General features: G+C 37.9%; 1 protein-coding gene across 9 annotated transcripts in view; it reads left to right on the forward strand.

Moving 5' to 3' along the window:
- Positions 1 to 19,055, forward strand: part of Fryl (FRY like transcription coactivator) — a 235,277-nt gene that overhangs the window by 199,649 nt on the left and 16,573 nt on the right. For all 9 annotated transcript variants that reach the window (XM_047565924.1, XM_047565930.1, XM_047565922.1 and 6 more), the window contains 8 exons: positions 930 to 1,100; positions 2,739 to 2,879; positions 4,015 to 4,212; positions 6,333 to 6,494; positions 6,620 to 6,694; positions 6,990 to 7,166; positions 10,726 to 10,929; positions 13,212 to 13,379. In XM_047565924.1, the coding sequence (XP_047421880.1) occupies positions 930 to 1,100; positions 2,739 to 2,879; positions 4,015 to 4,212; positions 6,333 to 6,494; positions 6,620 to 6,694; positions 6,990 to 7,166; positions 10,726 to 10,929; positions 13,212 to 13,379 (1,296 nt within the window). The remainder of the gene's footprint in view (positions 1 to 929; positions 1,101 to 2,738; positions 2,880 to 4,014; positions 4,213 to 6,332; positions 6,495 to 6,619; positions 6,695 to 6,989; positions 7,167 to 10,725; positions 10,930 to 13,211; positions 13,380 to 19,055) is intronic.

Raw genomic sequence — 19,055 nt, forward strand, 5'->3', positions numbered from 1 at the left:
TAGGCAGTTGTGAAAATATGATTAAGATGAAAAGATTCGTGAGAAAAATGAAAAGAGGAAAATGAAAAGCAGGCATTACAATGAGGCTAGATTTTTGTGATAGTTAGGGATGTAAGTCTAGTGAGTCCCTTTTCCAATACTAGATTGTTTAGGTGTGCACTGTAAGTGGCTAAGGATCACCCTCACCAATAACCCAAAGAACAAACAGACTAAGATCCAAAAGATCCCCCAGACATTTGTTGATTCAGACACCATGGTATTGTGTCAAGTCAACTCTGAGAAGTCAAGACATTATGGAGTGGCCTCTAAAAGGTTGACCAAGGTTCTTAGGGCTTAGGTGATTTCCTGAGGAACAAATTGAGGTCCAGCCTGCAGACTGTTATGCAGTGGAAATGAAGGATTCAGTTATATCAGCACTGCATTGAAATCCTTTGACTACACATGTTCTGAGGCTTTCTGCAATTGGCCTCTCTACGGAGATGCCTTGGACATAGTGGAGACTAAAGTGTTTTCCTGTCTGACACAGCAACTCTGAACCTCCCTGAGAATCCCCATGTTGCATCTGCCTATTTAGTCCCTGAACTGCATATGGGTTTGTCAAAACAGTTAGGAACCATGTATAAGGTGTTCCACCTTGTGGATTGTTTTTTACCAAAGACTGTTTTACAAAGCATCAAACAGAAGAAAGCTATACTATGTAGTACCCATAGAATTGTCTGAGATGTATTAATCTTCTTTCCATTTTATCAGTTGTTATTCTCTTAAGAATGCCTTGTTCTTTTTTCCTCTTCTATGCATAGAAATACAATGCATTAAAACTTTAAAATGTACATCTAAATTATTTCATTAAGTAAATACCTTGGCATAAAATCAAGTATAAATTTGTAACCTTATTTTAGGTGAGTGAAATAATTATATTTGTTTTCTAGGTTTGTGCAGAAGAAAAATGCCCTACACTGGTCAACCTGGCCCACATGATGAGCTTGTATAGTACACATACATATTCCAGAGATTGTTCTAACTGGATCAATGTAGTATGCAGATACCTGCATGACTCCTTTTCAGATACTACATTCAATCTTGTGACTTATCTTGCAGAGGTAAATTTACAAATTTTAAACTGTTTAACTGCTCTGTGGCAAAATTTCAAATGGATGTATTTCTAGAAGCAGTATTGTGGTACTAATCTTCAGAGTGTCATCACGAGTAAATATGTATCTTCTTTTTTTTTTTAAGGAAAATATAGATAGTTACTTTCAAATATAAAAAGGCTTTTATTTTTTTCATTTTCAATGTCTATTTCTTTATTCAATGACTCTAAATTGAAAGTCTCCTTTTAGAATAGAAAATGGATTTTTACTGATCTTGAGCCTAGAAAATGTTTATGGTTTTTGTTTCTACAAAATTAGTTCTTGACTTTGACATCCTTTCTAGGATAACATGCAAAAGTATTTTGCTGGGTAAGTTTTTATTTTCATGATACATTTTCTTATTTAAAATAGGAATATGAGGAATAAAAAATAGAATTATTAAAAAGTAGCCCTAGAACTATATAGAAAGTTATCCTTTATTTTTTGATGCATCTGAAATAATAACTTCATGCCCCAAAAAGTATATTACTATATAAATAGCCACAAAGAGAACCACAAATGGAAGAAATTCCTAATTGCTAAAGAATATTTGTCAGCTTATAATAAAGTAATGCCTCCATTTTGGGCCTCATGAAATTAGGCATAAAAGAAACCAGGAAGAAATTATTCATATTATAAATTATGACTGTTGCTCATAACACTGTTTGACCTGGCTAAGTCACTGATAATGAGTATCATAAAATATGTCAGGACTGGTATGAATTTTTTAAATGTTAGTTTCGATTGGTTTGTTACCATCAGCTTTATATCTAAGTAAGCTAACAATGGGAGCTGTCAGCCTCATTGAATGCATATCCCTAGATCTATCTTATATCTGGACCTTTAGGATGAAAGTCAACACAACCAGGCCTGACCACCTTCATCAGCTTTGAAATTTAAGTGCCTTATACTAGCTTCCATTTGTGCCACCATGAAGCTCACCATTAAGGTAGTACCAGAGCTTCTGGAAAGTCCTCCTTGGGATTCCAATGTCTGGAACTTGCACAGGGCATCACATATGGACATTCCTCCACTCCATGAAGAGAATTTTTTTGCCCTAAATATTACTGTTATTCATGGAAGTTATCCTTGTGTTATTTATTAATGATCATTATTACCAAGAACAGTACTAAAACTAGTTACATGTATTTAAAATGACATATCTTTAATTTACTCAGCTCTACAAACCCTATGAAGTATGTACTATTGGTATTTTACACTTTAAAAAAATCACAGCTCAGAGGTATAATAATCCTGTGCAAGATCATGTAGCTAATAGATGGCTGTGTGAGTGGTTTGTGAGTATTCCATTATCTTTGATGATGGTGGTGTAGTGGTTTTTTTTCCTCACCTAAAATAAATGATACTTAGCCACATTAGTTAAGGAAATAAGATACTATTATTAAGATGAAAAATAATTATCAAGTTCTCCTTTTTGAAGCAAGGGGAAATAAATAAGACTTACCTTTTACTTTATTAGTCTCTGAGTTTCCGATAATCTAACCATAAACTCATGGGTTAGATCTACTATGTTTTCCAACGTTATAAATGTAAAAACTGAGTTTTTGTTCACACTGATTAAAGTCTATTTTTCAATATTATTTGTAGCTGTTAGAGAAAGGATTGTCCAGTATGCAGCAATCATTACTACAGATTATCTATAGTCTATTGAGTCATATTGACCTGTCTGCAGCCCCAGCCAAGCAGTTCAATCTGGAGATCATAAAGATTATTGGCAAATATGTACAGGTGAGTGACCACAAAACTTATCTGTGGTATTGTTCAACTCAAAACCACTTATAATCATAAACACTCAGAAATACCCTGAATGTCCAGAAGTAGGAACTATACATCATGTTTTTAGGAATATTTACCGTATGGAAATTGATCTCAATGTACATGACAAAAAGCAGAATGTGAGAGGTAGGACTGGCATGACTCTACCTTTTGATTTTAACCATCTCTTGTAGGGGTCCACATTTCAGTCATGACAGGAAGAAATGTACATACACAAACGGAAGCTCTGACCTTTAGAATCGTGACTCATAGCTATTTCTTTGTTACCCTTCCATTTGTTAACCAAATTCTACATAATGAACAAATATAACTTGTATAAACAGAAGTCCTCTTTTAGAGTCATATTTTAGAATGACTTTTTTTTTTTTTTTTTTTTTTTTTTGGTCTGATTCAAAAGTACCAGATATGTAGAAAGCAAAAAATCACATTTGGTTTAAATGGTGACAAGTCAACCTGATAGACACTGATTTTTACCCTTGAATTGTCTGTAAAGAAATCCATTTTGAGCAGATCACTAGTCTGGATACAGCTCATCAAGGGAACAAGCTGTTTTAAGAGTCTTCACAGCAAAAGGCCCTTGGTTCAATCCCCAGCACCACAAAAAAACAAAAAAAAGCCTTCACAGATGAATATTTTGTATTTATTCTGCATTGCATTTGCATTCACTATAGCAGAATTTTAAAAAGGAAATACTTAACTACCAAACACAAAATGTTTAGATGTTTAGTTTAAAAGCCATTAACTTCGCTCATCTAGAAAATTCACATATGTCCTATCCCTTTGTTTACCCCTAATGCCAGATTACTTTCCAAATTCATGTCTATAAAGCATTATTGGAAGAAGGACATTCCAATTTGGTAGCATGATTAGGTGTTTGATGTCTGCTGAGCCTGACAGTACCAATAATAAGTTGTGTTTTCTTTCTTTTTGTAACCCAGCCCTTCTGCGAAGAATCTCATAGGAAAAATGAGTCATTTTTACAGGTGGTTTGGTGGAAAGAATATGTTCATAGTCTACAGTATATACTAATTTTTGTTCTTGGTTAAACATGCATGTGTAACTTTTATATGTTAACTTTTTAAACCAGAGTCCTTATTGGAAGGAAGCACTCAACATATTAAAGCTGGTAGTGTCACGCTCTGCAAGTCTCGTGGTACCCAACGACATCCCCAAGACGTATGTCGGAGACATAGGCTCTCCTGAAATATCCTTCACCAAAATTTTTAATAATGTCTCCAAGGAGTTGCCTGGGAAGACCTTAGATTTTCATTTTGATATCTCTGAGGTAAGATGCTCAGAAATCAATGAAGGTGCTCTGTTAGGGATTTTCATTTGTTCCTTTATTCAGTTTCTCATTCCCAAACATTGAGCTCATCCTCAGTGTTGGGTCCTGTACTAGTTGCTGTGAAAAACACAGTGGGGAGAAGGCCTAGAAGCTTATAGTGTTGAGGAAACAGACAAAAACACCTATAAGTGCTCACCTGAATGGAAATTGACAGTGCTACAAGAACATATAGTGTGCTCCTGAGAGGGTGGTTTCAGGGAGGAGCCTGAGCTGAGTTCCAAAAGATAAGTAAGTCTGGACAGTCCTCTGTGGCAGTTCAGGGAGAGGAAGTTAAATCCAAGAAAAAGGAACCTGTGTGAATGGATGCTTATAAATTCGAGAAAGCATTGTGCTGCAAAAGTTTCCCACTAGTACAAGCTAGCTTGTGAGAGAATTGAGGGAGAGTGTGCTGAAAGATCATCTGGGGCACAGGGACTTCACAGGGAGTGTGCTTGCCATAGCACAGCAGCAAGAGCTCTGAAAGGATTTTGAACTGGTCTAGGAATTATTAGTATTTGCATTTCAGGAAGATTACTCGCTCGAGCAACAGGATGGAAAATAGACATGGGAGGAAGGGAGGAAAATTGGTAAGGAATCTGTTAGGATAATTCAGGCAAAATAAAATATGGGATGGGACTGTCCCAGAGCAACAGCATGAGAAGGAAAGAGTGGTTTACAAAAACACCACGGAGGACCGGGGATGTATCTTATTGGCAGAGTGCTTGCCTAGCATTGCTAAGCCCTGGGTTCAATACACAGTACTGTTAAAAAAAAAAAAAAAAAAGAAAGAAACAAAAATTTTTAAAAGACCAAAGACGTATCTGACAGAATTTGAAGAGAAGGGAGGAAAAGGTATCAGGATTTGGTGAGCAACCCTAACAGCTGAATGAATATTGGTACCTTTGAGAGAGAATGGTAACAAAAGAACAGATTCAAGCAGGGAAGGAGAGAATAATGAGTTTGTTTTTAGACATGTTGACTCTGAAATGACTAAGAAACATACTAATGAAGTGCCTAGTGGATAACTAGATTTTGGGATCTAAAGTTTTAGAGGAAAACTTGGGTGGAAGTAACAATTTAAGGGTTTTCAGTGTTCTGTAAGTGGACAGCTGAAACCATGGAAGGAAAACTAAAAAGAAACAGAGCTGAAATAGAAAGAAAACTGAGAAGCCAGATGTGTTAAGGCTGGACAGAAGCAGGACCCCAGTTCAGAGGGAAACCTGGAGTCCGACTTTGTTACATTACTACAAGTCTCAATTTTGAGCTTTGTTGGAAATGCCACACCCCCTGGCCCCCATTTCCCCTCCTGAGCCCACTTGTGGTGGCCTTGGTGCCATTGCAGTGGTCTTTTGGAAGCCAGAAAGGAATTTGTCAAGAAAGGAATTATTGATCAAGTGTTGCAGGGGACCTCAGCACAATGATGCACCCCTGGAATCCCCACAATTCAAGAGACTGAAGCAGGAGGATTGCAGGTTCAAGGCCAGCCTTAGCAACTTAGAAAGGCCCTCAGCTACTTAGCAAGACCCTGTCTCAAAAAATAAAAAGGACTGGGGATATAGCTTAGTGGTGAAGAACCTCGGGGTTCAATCCCCAGTACCCTCCTTCCAAAAAAAAGAACATTATTGAAATATAATTAACAATATGCACTAAATGCCAGAATTAAACAGACAAATCTGAATGGTGAGATTGCAGGTGATTTATATATATATATATATATATATATATATAATATATATATATATATTTTTTTTTTTTTTTAATTTTTTAAATTTTGTGCAGGAAGGATATATTTTATTACCAAAAGGGAAAGAAACAATGGGAGGTGGTGGTTGTTAAAGCAGATTATATTTAAAATAGCAAAAAGCTCTCTGTAATCTCAGATATGAATTTTATAATTTTCAAAAATGTAAAGACAATATTACGGTCTTTGATTTTCCCAACATCTACCTCCCACTAGGTAACTTTCTCCTTATGTTGTTCTTCGGTCATTTGTAGAAAATGTCATCATAGGTACACTTAACTCTTGCGCGTTTCTTTAATGTTGAAGTATTTGTGTCAACCAGCATTTTGTTTCTGTGTAGACACCAATCATTGGAAATAAGTATGGTGATCAGCACAGTGCAGCCGGAAGGAATGGGAAACCAAAAGTGATTGCTGTCACCAGAAGTACCTCCTCCACCTCCTCCGGTTCCAATTCTAATGCCTTGGTTCCTGTCAGTTGGAAAAGGCCACAGTTATCTCAGGTACATAAGGGACATCCGGACTGGAGATTCATAGGATAAAAGAACCAATCTTGTTACATGTTTGAAAACCTGAGAGTTTGTCTTCTTCCTTCAGCAATACTAACGTTTGAATTTCTTCTCTTCAGCGAAGAACACGAGAGAAGCTAATGAACGTGCTTTCGCTCTGTGGCCCAGAATCTGGCCTCCCAAAGAATCCATCCGTGAGTAGTCATGAATGCATGAGTGAAGGTTGTCAAAGTCGTGCTGTTTCCATGGAAATGGTTCTGTCTCCTTGCTTGCCTTTCCTTAGTTATAGCATTAACTAAGAAAGAAAATAATTCTCACCTCTCGTGATACCTGGCAGCTATACTAACTAGGTTTTCAACTAGTTAGCCATGAAGATCAACTTAGACTGAATTCTGCAGTGGCTCTGGGAACTGATATCTCATATGCAGAGTGACAAAACTGATGGATGAACTTTTTTTCTTTCCTTTTTTTTTTTCCTCTGGGCCTCAGGTTATATTTTCTTCTAATGAGGACTTGGAAGTCGGTGACCAACAGACTAGCCTTATTTCTACAACAGAAGACATAATTCAAGAGGAAGAAGTAGCTGTTGAAGATAACAGCAGTGAACAACAGTTTGGTGTTTTTAAGGATTTTGACTTTTTAGATGTTGAATTGGAAGATGCAGAGGTAAGAATGCGGGCTTTCTATGACATTTATAGAATAGTTACGGTTGTATCAGGATTGGGCCATGGCATCTTTCCTTATCTCAGTGTAAGGTCACAAAGGTCAAAAATCTAAATTAGGAACTAAATGGTTACTACAGCTAGTCAGTAGCAGAATAAGTCTAAAATAAACATGGAACATTCCATTTTTCATCTTTAAACATGCAAAGTAGAAACATGAATTTCTGCAAAATTATTTTAGGACCTGCTCAGGCTTAAATGTTTTGCATAAGATATACAAATTAATTTGCAGGGAAATAGTTAAAAATTAAAATTGATCAAACATAATTTTAAAGAGGGTGGCATTTGCCATGAAACTGACATCAGGAAGGTTTGGTTTTTGAGAACTCTTCTCCATGGCAAATAACAGATTCGCCCCATGACATTCCTAACCTCTTTCTTCTTGATGACTTAGGTAACTCTTCCCCACATCTCTTTTCATTTGATACCCAAAGGGCTTTCTCCCCTAAATTGATTGCATCCAATTGTATTGATAGCTATGTCCATTTTGATGTTTTCTAAGTGGAAAATCAAAGACAAAAAAGTAGATTTATCAGCCCACACAACTGAACTAGTCTGTAGTTACAGTTTGAATTTAGTATGACTCCATAAGGTCTCCAACTGCTTCTCTGCACTCTGCCCTTCTATACAGGTCAGCTTGACCTCTGACAGTAGCAAGATGGTTTTTACTGCTGTCTGTGACCTTATATCTCCATACAACAGTGTTAGAGGAAGTAAGGATTGCTTCCCAAAATGGCCTCAGAATAGTGAAAAGGTTGCTTTACTACATGCAAACTTGTCATATTGCCAATGCAACTGACCCAAGTTGAGACATATGCCAGTTTCTGAAATGATCACTATGGCAGATACAGTAGGATTGCCCAGTTGTCTTAGGCTATTAAACCCTATAGTCAGTTCCCAAAACCATAGTCTCTTAGAAAAAAACCCAAAGTTTATGTCAAATATATTCTAAAATTGTCCCAAGTATCTATAATGCAAGAAGATGAGTAAGCCTTAATAGCAAGTGTCTACACCATGTTTTGATATTTTTTCCTAAAAATTGAAATTCACTCAGATAACTGGTATGTGTTATCAACTCTCATGAGAAGATGTTTCCCGTGGTTCTAACAGGTGACATGGAAGAAGGAAATGTATTGGCCTGTGCTGTGTCACATTGTCAGTTGTTGATGGGCCCATTTAGGGAGATGGGGTTCCCATCCTCAGTATGCTGCAGCCAGCCCTGCAGATATGAGGACATGACCACAGTGCCTGGGAGTCATGCAAATGCCTTCACAGCAGCTGGGGATCTCCTGTGCAATAATGTTTCCCCATTTGCCTATTCCCACTGACACAGCCGGGCGGGTCCAGAGGACTCCAAGGACATTGAGCACTTGGTAGGGCAGTGACTTTAATATTTTTTTATATTAATGCACAGTTCATGTATTTTACATTATATCAAAGTATATACATAGATACACTTTTAAAATAAAAGTTTCAAGGATATACATCCTTGCTCTCTGTGTTGATATGCGCCTATGTTTTCTATTCTGTGCCCTTTTGTTCCTTCCTGTTCTCCACTCCTCTGGAAAAAAAGGAGGGGGCAGGTCACTACCCTAAAGTGATTTTATACTCATTTTTAAAACATATTGTAGGAAAGAGAACAGGCTTGCACAGCCAGAAAAGAAAGTGGGGTGGGATCAATAGGCCTGCTGCCCTTCCCCAGGGCCCTGTCTGGCTTCTAAATTTTTCTGCAGGTTTCCCCCCCCTACCCCCAGTTCAGAATTTAAATTTCTAAAGGCAGGCTCTTGACATTTTTGTAATGGTAAGGTTATTATTTTTTTGTTTGCCTTTTTTCTTTAAAGAGCACTGTAAATGCTTTCAAGTTCATCCAGTGCTCTAAAATGTCAGTAGTAATAAATGTGGCTTTTAGTAGAACCTTACTCAGAATGGATCGAAGATGCTTATTGTCATTTTGTCTTTAATTCAAATCCCAGGAATCTGGGGAAAGATGTGAGGGTGCTGATTTGCACCTCACAATTAAGCCAAATCAAATAATACATATTTTCTAAAACACAACTATAGTCTTGCTTAAAAACATGGTAATAGGAAATAAGTCTCATTATGAATGCAACTTCTAACATACCCTTCAACTTTGAAAGTCACAGTGCATGCTCATTCATCAATTCATCACCAGATGTATTTTAAGGACTGTTGCCATTGTTATGTGATTTGCTACATAATATCATATGAAATGATATATTTTAGAAAGGTAGTTTTCAAACTCTGACCTGCAGAGGCCTAGGGTTCTAAGATAACTTGAGAAACAGCCAGGAGGGATCCAAGGGCTAAATGGGCAGAGCTCCTGGATACCTGCAACCTGATCAGCTCAGGTTTTCTCTATCAGTTTTGCACAATTGGTTTCCATCTAAAATTTCTCTGCTTTATTTAAAAAAAAAAAATTTGAAACCCTCTATACCAGATGTTCCCTCCCATGTAAAGGGGAACAAATAAATCATATATTCCTGATCAACTCAGTATAATTTGTCATATCAGGGCCCAAGGAAGATTGCAAGAATTATATCCTTATGGAAAGGAGGACCAGCCTAGATAACAGAAGCATAGTTTATATCAATCTATATATGGGATGAAATTGAAATATGTCATATTTCCTCTTGATCTTTTGAAATTAGCAGTGGTTACGTTTTGATGACTATGATCTTGATTTATAAAAATTTTATAGTAAAAAATGTCCATTGCATTTAACGAGAACTGTCCTACAGATTAAAATAATTGTGACCCTGTATGTTGTCAACTGAATGTGGGTATTTTAAGTCAGTTTTTGCATTGTGCCAAGTATTAAATCTGTAAATCTTGAAGATTTCCTTAAAGTTTGTGTTGCCAAAGTGTATCATAGAAACGTTGTTGTGTCTGTCTCTGACTTTTTCACAATATACTTTGCATTTAAAAAGTAGTTTGAATCACATTATGGCTTCCTGCAAAAAGCTTAATCCAGAGCTTGAATCAGTCTTTGGGTTTGTGAAAGTGCAAGAGTTTTCCCCAAAAGTGTAGTGTATATTTAAATGTTTGTCTTCGTTCTTTCTAATTCTGTGTGTTTTCCTTTTTGCTAACCAGGAGCTGCAGGTAAGTGGCAGCCTGGTGTGGTGGACTGTTTCTTCGTTGTCATCTGTGATATACTTGTCCTTCCTGTGGTCTCATTCATGTTTGTGTATTAGAATAGAAATGGCCTAGAAAGTAGATTTAGTTGGACCCCCAGGAATATGAGATAGAGCATCAAGAAAATTATTTAGTGACAACAGGTTATCAATGAAATAATTTCTATCTCTTTCAAGATATAGATTTCATGATGTGTTTAAGTTAAAAGAAATTGAAGGGCTGATTGAAACTCTGCTTTGGGTGATGCATTCAGTATTCTTCATCTTGGTACATGTTTTCCTGGTGTCTTACATTTACAGCATTTAGAAACCTATGTTTGAGGTCTTAGCAATCATGTCTTCCTTTTCCAGGGTGAAAGCATGGACAATTTCAACTGGGGAGTGCGTCGGCGCTCGCTGGACAGTATCGACAAAGGGGACACGCCATCCCTCCAGGAGTACCAGTGTTCCAGCAGCACTCCCAGCCTGAACCTGACAAACCAGGAGGACACAGATGAGTCCTCAGAAGAGGAGGCAGCTCTCACGGCGAGCCAGATTCTCTCACGCACACAGATGGTATACAGTTAACTTTCCTTGCAGTGAAAATGGTCTCGTTTGACTCAACTTCCAGCTTGGAAATTATTGTTTTCTGGTCTCCGATTTTCATGTCATTATGGGCAAAATGCACACACTGAAATGAAAATGCAAAATGTTAGCGTTGCAAGAGTATTCCTCATGACAGAACTAAACTTTCAGCGCATACCCGTGAGCAATGAACATACCTCACCTTACTTTCTTTCCTGGTCATGAGTTGCTCTGGCACTTGTAGGGGCTCTCCTCTTGAACAATACCTATTTCTGGTATCACTGTAAACACCACACCTGCTCTTCTTTCCTAGAGTAGTGTGCAAAACAGAGCACAACTTAAGATACTTTCAAGATTAAGTCATTTATGTGGAACTTCTCATTCATATCCCAAGGGTCAGAAGACAGATTTAGAGAGTGAAAAATGGGAAAATAAAAGATACAAGAGTCATCTGTTTATTCAGAAATGTGGAGGTGCAAGAAGAGCTAAATTTGCAGCCAAGTAGGGTCAGAACTTGAAGATGGCAGTGTGAGGATTAGCCACCATGGTGTATGTGATAGGAAGCAACCACAGGAGCCCAGTGTCAATGGTGGTTACCCAATTTTTATGTGAAGGCCTTTTCCATGCTAAAACAAACTATACCTCCCTTTAATGGAGACCCATTTGCTCCACCCTGTCTGGTCACAGCCCTGCAGTGATGTTGCATGTGGCTGGATTTAGACTAGATGTAAAGTTGTCAGTTTGTGATTGGCTTCCTGTTTTGACACCTCACTCTTGCCCCAATGTCTTTTACTACCACCCCCATTTAAGGGTTAAATGATAAACAACTGTTGCCAACAGCAACAGCAATAGCTATCACTTGCTGGGTGACAGCCAGCTCTGTGCAAGGTGTCTCACAAGCACTAGTCTCCATAGCTCACCTCAGCCACATGAGGAAAGCAGGGTATTGCAGAACTGCAGATTAAGTGACTTGCCCCAGGATGAAGCTAGTGAGTGGATTTGAACCAGCCGGTTTGTCTCTAGTGCCCATGCACTTAGCCATGGCTCCTGAGACTTGGTCTTCCAAGGACTGTTTTTTCATTTAAAGGAGTATTCCTGACCACAGGAACTGACTGAATGAGGTAACCCAGAGACTCGAAGGTTAGCTTTGCCTTTGTGTAATTGTGGCTTAAATTACATAAACTATGGCTTTGCCTCTGTGTGACTGAAACTATAGGCTTGGGGTAGGGTGTGGCTATACTAAAATACCATGTGACTCTGTTTAGGTTACCTAACAATGCCTTTAAAATGGAACCCCTAATAGTATCTGCCTCACAGATATTTATGAAGAGGAAAGTATCCTGGCATATAGTAAGTGCTTAATAAAAGCTCTCAGCCAGATAGAATGTCACATACCAGTAATCCCAGTGACTGGGGGGCTCAGGCAAGAGGATTACAAATTTGAGGCCAGCCTGGACAACTTAGTGAGAACTTGTCTCAAAATAAAAAGGGCTAGGGGTGTAGCTCAGTGGTAAAGCACCTTGGGTTCAATCCCTAGTACTACCCCCCACCCCACAAAAAAAAAAAAATTAAAAAGATGCTTCCTCCTCATAGAAAAAATATTAATTTTCACTCTATATAGGTACTACTCTGTGTACTCTGTATCATAAACTTGATGTTTCTTATGTTGAACATTGACCCTAAGAAAACTATTACCCAGCTTAAAGGAAAAAGCATGCATATCTTCTTTTTTTAAAAAATTAAACCACTAAATATGGCTTGCCATAATAACAACTTTTACATTTTTTCCCAGGTTTTTTTTTTTTTCCATCTCATTGAAATTGTGTGGTATTGATTTTTGCTTAAATAAGGGCAAGTTCAGACGTGGGTCTCTGCCCCTTCTTCAAGACTGCATCTTGAGAACTCCTTTGTGCCTAGCACTGGAGCCACAGGGAGATCCAAGAGCTCTCACCTTCACAAATCCTCAAACCAACTAAAATAGAAAACATGACCATGAAAACATGAATTTCATCTCAAGGCTAACGTAGTTTCATAGAGCTCTTCCATTTTGTTTAGCAAGACATAGTAACACATACCTGGTTTTCTGCTGGGGAATCAGCTGCTTGCATTAACACCCATTCTTGTACAGATTAGATGGAAAAAAGGTAACTAGGAAGCTCCAGAAGCCCTTTGTAACTTAGCCTCTAAAATATTGTGATGTAGAATGCTTCCCGTGGCTTTCACAGGTCTCGGTGTCATACATGGATCCCTCATTTCCCTCTCTCTCCTGACAGTTAAACAATGACTCTGCCGTCGAGGAAACGGTGCCGGACCATCCCGACTCACTCCTTCAGTCTCAGGATTCCACTGGCAGCAACACCACGGAAGAAGTACTTCAGATCCGAGACGAGACCCCCAGCTCGGAGACTTGTCTAGATAATGCTAGTAGCCAGCTGCCTGAGGTGGGGGCTGGCGCATGGCCGATCTAGGTTCTCCCAGCACTGTTCCATCCCTTGCTTTTCTTTCCAAAGAGTTTTCATCTGATGTGCTAATTATTTGATTCATTCCCAGTATTTCTAACCTGTTGGGTTGTTTTAAACAAAATGGTCAAATCGATTTTTTTTTAAAAAGTCAAGAGGTAATGGAAATAACCCACAGGTTAAAAATAATCTCCAGTGTTTCAATGAGCGTTTTGTGTTGCCGTGTGTGACTCGGTTCCTGGGCAGGCGCCTCTCGGGGAGTGGCCGGCATCATTTGTGGCACTGCGTTTTCTTTGAAGGACGGCTTTTGCTTTTCCTTCCCTTTTTGCTTTGTGTTGGGTTCATATGATTGGTGCTGTGATTGGGATCAGGACCTCAGGCCAGCTGTGTTCGCAGTTGGTTAAAGGAAATCTCTTAAAAAGACTTTGGAGCCACTAGTATTATGTTTTTTGGAAAGGCCTGTGAGAAGTAAGCCAGATTCCAAGCTATTGACTGACCAAAAATAAGTAAGTATTAGTTTTCTGAGTGTTTTTTTTTTTTTTAAGACTATTATAGATTGCTTTTTAAAATGTGATTGCTATAGCTCTGTGGTATGTGCTTTGATGCCTTGGTAGGTATTAAAAACTGCTATATTTTTGTCAGTGTTAACTACTTTAATATAGTTACTGGATCTAGACTAATCTAGCTACTAGGTCTTATTATTTTAGTAAGGTGAAGTCTCATGTTCTTAGTAGACTATTTATTTTACATATTTGAATTCTCCTTAATAGTAAGCAGGATGTATTTTGGAATAAAGGCATTTTGGCTTCCTTACTAGCAGTCTTCAAAACACTTATACTACTAGGGCTAAGGTTTAGTTAATTCAGTTAATCGAATATTTATTAATTTCACTACATGCCTAGTAGTCAGCTAGGAGCTAAAAAGCAAGAATAAGACATGGCTCTGTTCTCAGGGAGTTTGCTTCTATCTATGTTAAGGGAGACAGAGTTTTTGGATTTTGTTTTTTGTTAATTACATTTCCACATGAGAAACAATCATTCAAGTAATTCAGGTCCAAGGCTACGTGAAAACTCAGAGGAGAGTGATCAGCCAAACCTTGGGAATATTAGTGGTAAAGGACAGACTTCAGGGCAACTAGGACTTTCAGGCAGAGGGACACCATGTGAGATAGCATGGTGTGTGCTTAGGTAACTGCAAGAAGCTCAGTATGTGCCAAGAATAAAATGGAAGAGGTGGATCGAATCTAAGACATGCTGGGTCCCATGGGTCATTCAAAAGACTTAGACTTTATTTTGAGAATATAGGAAGTTGTGTGAATTTTCATTTCTTTAAAGAAATATCTGTGATATGACTGCCTGAGATAATCAACTTAAAAAGAAGAAAGGTTTGTTTTGGCTCAGTTTTAGAGGTTTCATTCCATGGTCCTATTGCTTTGGGCCTGCAGGGGCACATTTAGCAAAAGCATGTGGCAGAACAAAGCTGTTCACCTCATGACCTGGAACAAATTGGAAAGGAAGAGGAAGGGGGTGGCGACCAGGGTCCCAGTATCTCCTCAGGACATACCCCAGCGACTTGAGACCTCCCACAAGGCCCCACCTCTTAGAGGTCCCACTACTTCCCAATATTTTGCCCCCCTGGGAGCAAGCCTTTACCACGTGGGCTGTTGGGGAACATTCCAAATCCAAACTATACAATATGGTATGTGACCAGCACTGTGCCAGGCACATCAATGGAGATATAGAGCATATATGAGCTTTTCTTCCTTGATCTAACCAGCATCCACTGAGTCCCTACCTCAAGTCAGCACCTGTTCCAGGCACAATGTATAAAAAGACAACAGCTACAGGAGTGAGTTATGGAGCTTAGTCATAGGAGTGACAGGTAATAAACAGGTAAAAGAAAATATCAGAAAAGTGTCCATCCTATTAATTGTACTGTGAAAGTATAATAGTAATGTGGTTTGAGGTGAGGGAGGAAGCATTTGAGGTGAAGGCTAAATAATAAGGAGCCAGTCTATGAAGATTTGGAGGAAGAATGTTCCAGGCAGAGGAAGCAGCAGTTTAAAAGACTCTGGGACATGTAGAGAACAAGGAGCTGTCTAGTGGGGCTGGAATGCAGTAACGGGGCAGGGGAGCAGGAGTCCCAGGGTAAGCAGCAGGCCACGGGCGGTAACCAGGAGGGGTGTCTAAGCAGGACACGATCTGACTGCCTACTCTTTAATCTTGGCTCCCCCACCTGCACCACCCCACCTTGGGAAATGGAATGTAGGTTATACACCTGTCGCATGGAGCTTGCAGTTAGGCCCCTGTCATCAGGGGAGAGTTGTCTTCATTGTGTCCTTGTGAAGTCTCTATGATAGAGGTGTGGAGGGCAGATTAGAAAAAGTTAAGAAGGTAGGCTGGAAGAGCATGAGCTAGAGGAGGGCCCAAACTGAGACGGTGCATGAACATGAAAAAATGCTTGCAGGAGAGACTGACAGGGTGAGAGGTGCACTTCACAGGGCTTTCCTTCCACTGTCCAGAGGTTGGTTTGGTGAGCAGTACTATTAGTTATTAATCTAACCTATCACATCTAGATTGGATCATCGCATGTTAAAAGGTCAACAGATTTGCTTATTAGAAACAGTGGAAAAGGATTGGTATTAGAAACACCTTTTCAACCAAAGCAGTATGGTCAGTGGCTAGGTATTTTAATTTCATTTGAAAAAGGGGAAAATCTTTTATTCTGGGTTATGAAACAGTTACTGTCATAGTGAGGAAATTACCTCCTAGAAATACTTCACATTTATTGCAACCATTATGTTCTTTCAAATCCAGCATTCATCTATCCATCCATCTTAGTGGCCTACTTGCTAAGCACTATGAAGTTCCTGGGACCATTGTTTCTTTTACTGGGTGGTGGTGTGGTATTGCTCCTGTTGTTTATTTCCTTTAATGGTGGCAAGTTCATTATCACTACACACTTTGTGACAGTAAGAATGAAGGGAGTATTATTCTAAGACCACACTATTTCATTGAGAAATTGTTCTGATGTTAAAATAATCACCCACAGGAAGTAATACAACATGGCATTTGTTGGCTGTATTGGTCTAATTTGATTTTCCTTCATGGCCTAATAGTGTCCAATGACCCAAAATTGTCCCTTGTTTAAAAAAAAAAATTATATCAAATATATTAATATAAAGATATTAAAATTATAATTATTTTAAAAGCAACTTATTAAAATATATAAATTTCAATAGGTGAAATATTTTATGAGTTAAGAGAATATTCCTAAAAGTGTTTATTTGAAATTTTCTTTTAAATTATGTTAATATTGGGGAGATAAAAGAGATTAGGCTAGTGCATTTCATGTCATCATAGAAACTTCAGAGTTATTTGTCCCTTCTCAGAAATATATACAAATTACACTCTGATCTCTGGAAGGCATTGAGTTCTTCATGAAAAAGCTTCAGAAGGTTATAACAGATTAGAATCCAAATCATGTATGCCGAAATAATTCCTCATAGGAAATGAATCTTTGACTGTTACAAAGTATATGTGTATGTCATTGTCTAGTAAGGTGAAGACCAAGGAAATTTGAGTCTCATAATCTTCATATACAAAATGAAATCCATTCCCATTAGCCCAAAAGTACTTTCTTCATAAAATCTAGGTGTTATTAGAATGTTTCTGTTTATATTAATAGTAATTATTGATAAAATATTGTCTTGAAATTACAATTTGAGAACAAATGCTAACCAAATACAGGTGTGAATTAATGAATAGTGAGGTCTTTGGGCATCATTTGGTTTGCAATAATATATGTTCAAATTAATGAAGGAAGGCTGGGTATGGGTATATAAACCTAGCAACTCCAGCTTAGGCAGGAAGATTACAAGTTCTAGGCCAACTTCATCAACTTACTGAGACCCTGTCTCAAAATAATAAAAATAAATTAGTTAATTAATTAAAAAAGGACTGGGGTATAGCTCAATGTTAGACTTCCCCAGTACAAAAAAAAAGTAAAAGGGAAGAAAGATTAATATCAATAAAAGTTGGAGGTGTAGAAGTATCTCTAATACTGTCTCATAAATTATCTTTCCCAACAACTAATGCCTTCAGTGGCCAAATCTTTTTTAAAAATTTTTCAGATGGAAACTACAGAGTATATTGAATATAACTATTGTGATGATTAAGATTTTACTGTTACTTTAAGTGCTTTTCTGTAAAGACTTTGCCCATGCATGGCTACATCCAAACCCGTGTTCCCTAGTCCACCATGTTTGGAGTCCCAGTGGTCATTTGTATGTTGCTAATGGTATTCACCGTACGTTTACTACATGCTAATATATGCTGTTGTTATTTGTGTATTAGCTGACGCTCATTAGATCATAAATTACTTGTGGTCAGGAATTAATTTATACCAGAGCAGTTGCCCAGAATCTGGTAGAAATCTTTCATTTTATAGATGAATTCTGCAGGTGAAAAAACTAAGACCAGGCTAGTCTGCAGTCAGGGTCTCTGACTTTTACTTGCTTTTCATATTTTGAAAGGAAAATTCTAAATTTTTTATCTATGAAAAAAGATAAATTATTAGTATACAGCTAAAGCAACTTAAGTCCAAATACTAAAAGAAGCTGATCTTTCTTACTAAAACTGTGAGACTATTACTACTTACATTCAAACTGATTAAACTGATTCATGCAAATTAAAAACGTGTTGAGAGGTTGGGGTTGTAGCTCAGTGGTAGCACACTTGCCTAGCATATGTGAAGCCCTGGGTTCAATCCTCAGCACCACATAAAAATAAATAAATAAAACAAAGGTACTGTGTCCATCTACAACTAAGAAAAAAATTAAAAAAAAAAAAAGAAATCATAATCTTTAAAAAAAAAAACTGGTGTTGATACCATGTGATATATACTTTGGAAGTATTTTACTTTTTTTAGTGGTGGCAGTTCATTTATGCAACGAATGTCTGTTAAGATTCTACCTCATGCCAGTCACAGCAACATTGTTTCAGTAATATTACAAAGAGAAAACTTATAGTATACTTTATAACATATATTTACTAATGTTATTATTTACATAGGGTTAGAAGAATTCCATCATTTTTATTGATAATGAGTTTGCAATTCATTGAAGTTTGAAAGTACAGCAATTTAAAACTTCCTAATCTTTTCTAGAGTCTAGCTTGATGATGAAATTTTACGAGTACTCAGAGTGGAACTGAGTGTTATTGTATATCCTGCAAACAGCTCCCCCCGTTACAAGTATTCAGCTCATTTCTCCCAGGAAGGCCACCATAGTTGTTAGGTTCAGCATTCTTCTGATTGGTCAGTGCCTGGTCCTGAATGGGCAGTCCCCACAGGACCAGTGGGTTATCTCTCTTTAATCATTTCCCCTGCTGATAGTCAGAATTCACTGTGTTCATATAATTAAAGAAATAGTAGTTCAAATAAGAGAGTTTACTGTAATAATAAAAGATTTTACTTGCATAGAATTAGAATAAGTAGCCGGGCACAGTGGCACACGCCTATAATCCCATCACTTCACGAAACTAAGGCAGGAGGATCATGAGTTCAAAACCAGCCTCAGCAAAAACAAGGCACCAAGCAACTCAGTGAGACCCTGTTTCTAAATAAAATACAAAATAGGGCTGGGGATGTGGCTTAGGT

Source organism: Sciurus carolinensis, chromosome 10 (assembly GCF_902686445.1).
Source record: "Sciurus carolinensis chromosome 10, mSciCar1.2, whole genome shotgun sequence".
NCBI lineage: Eukaryota > Metazoa > Chordata > Mammalia > Rodentia > Sciuridae > Sciurus > Sciurus carolinensis.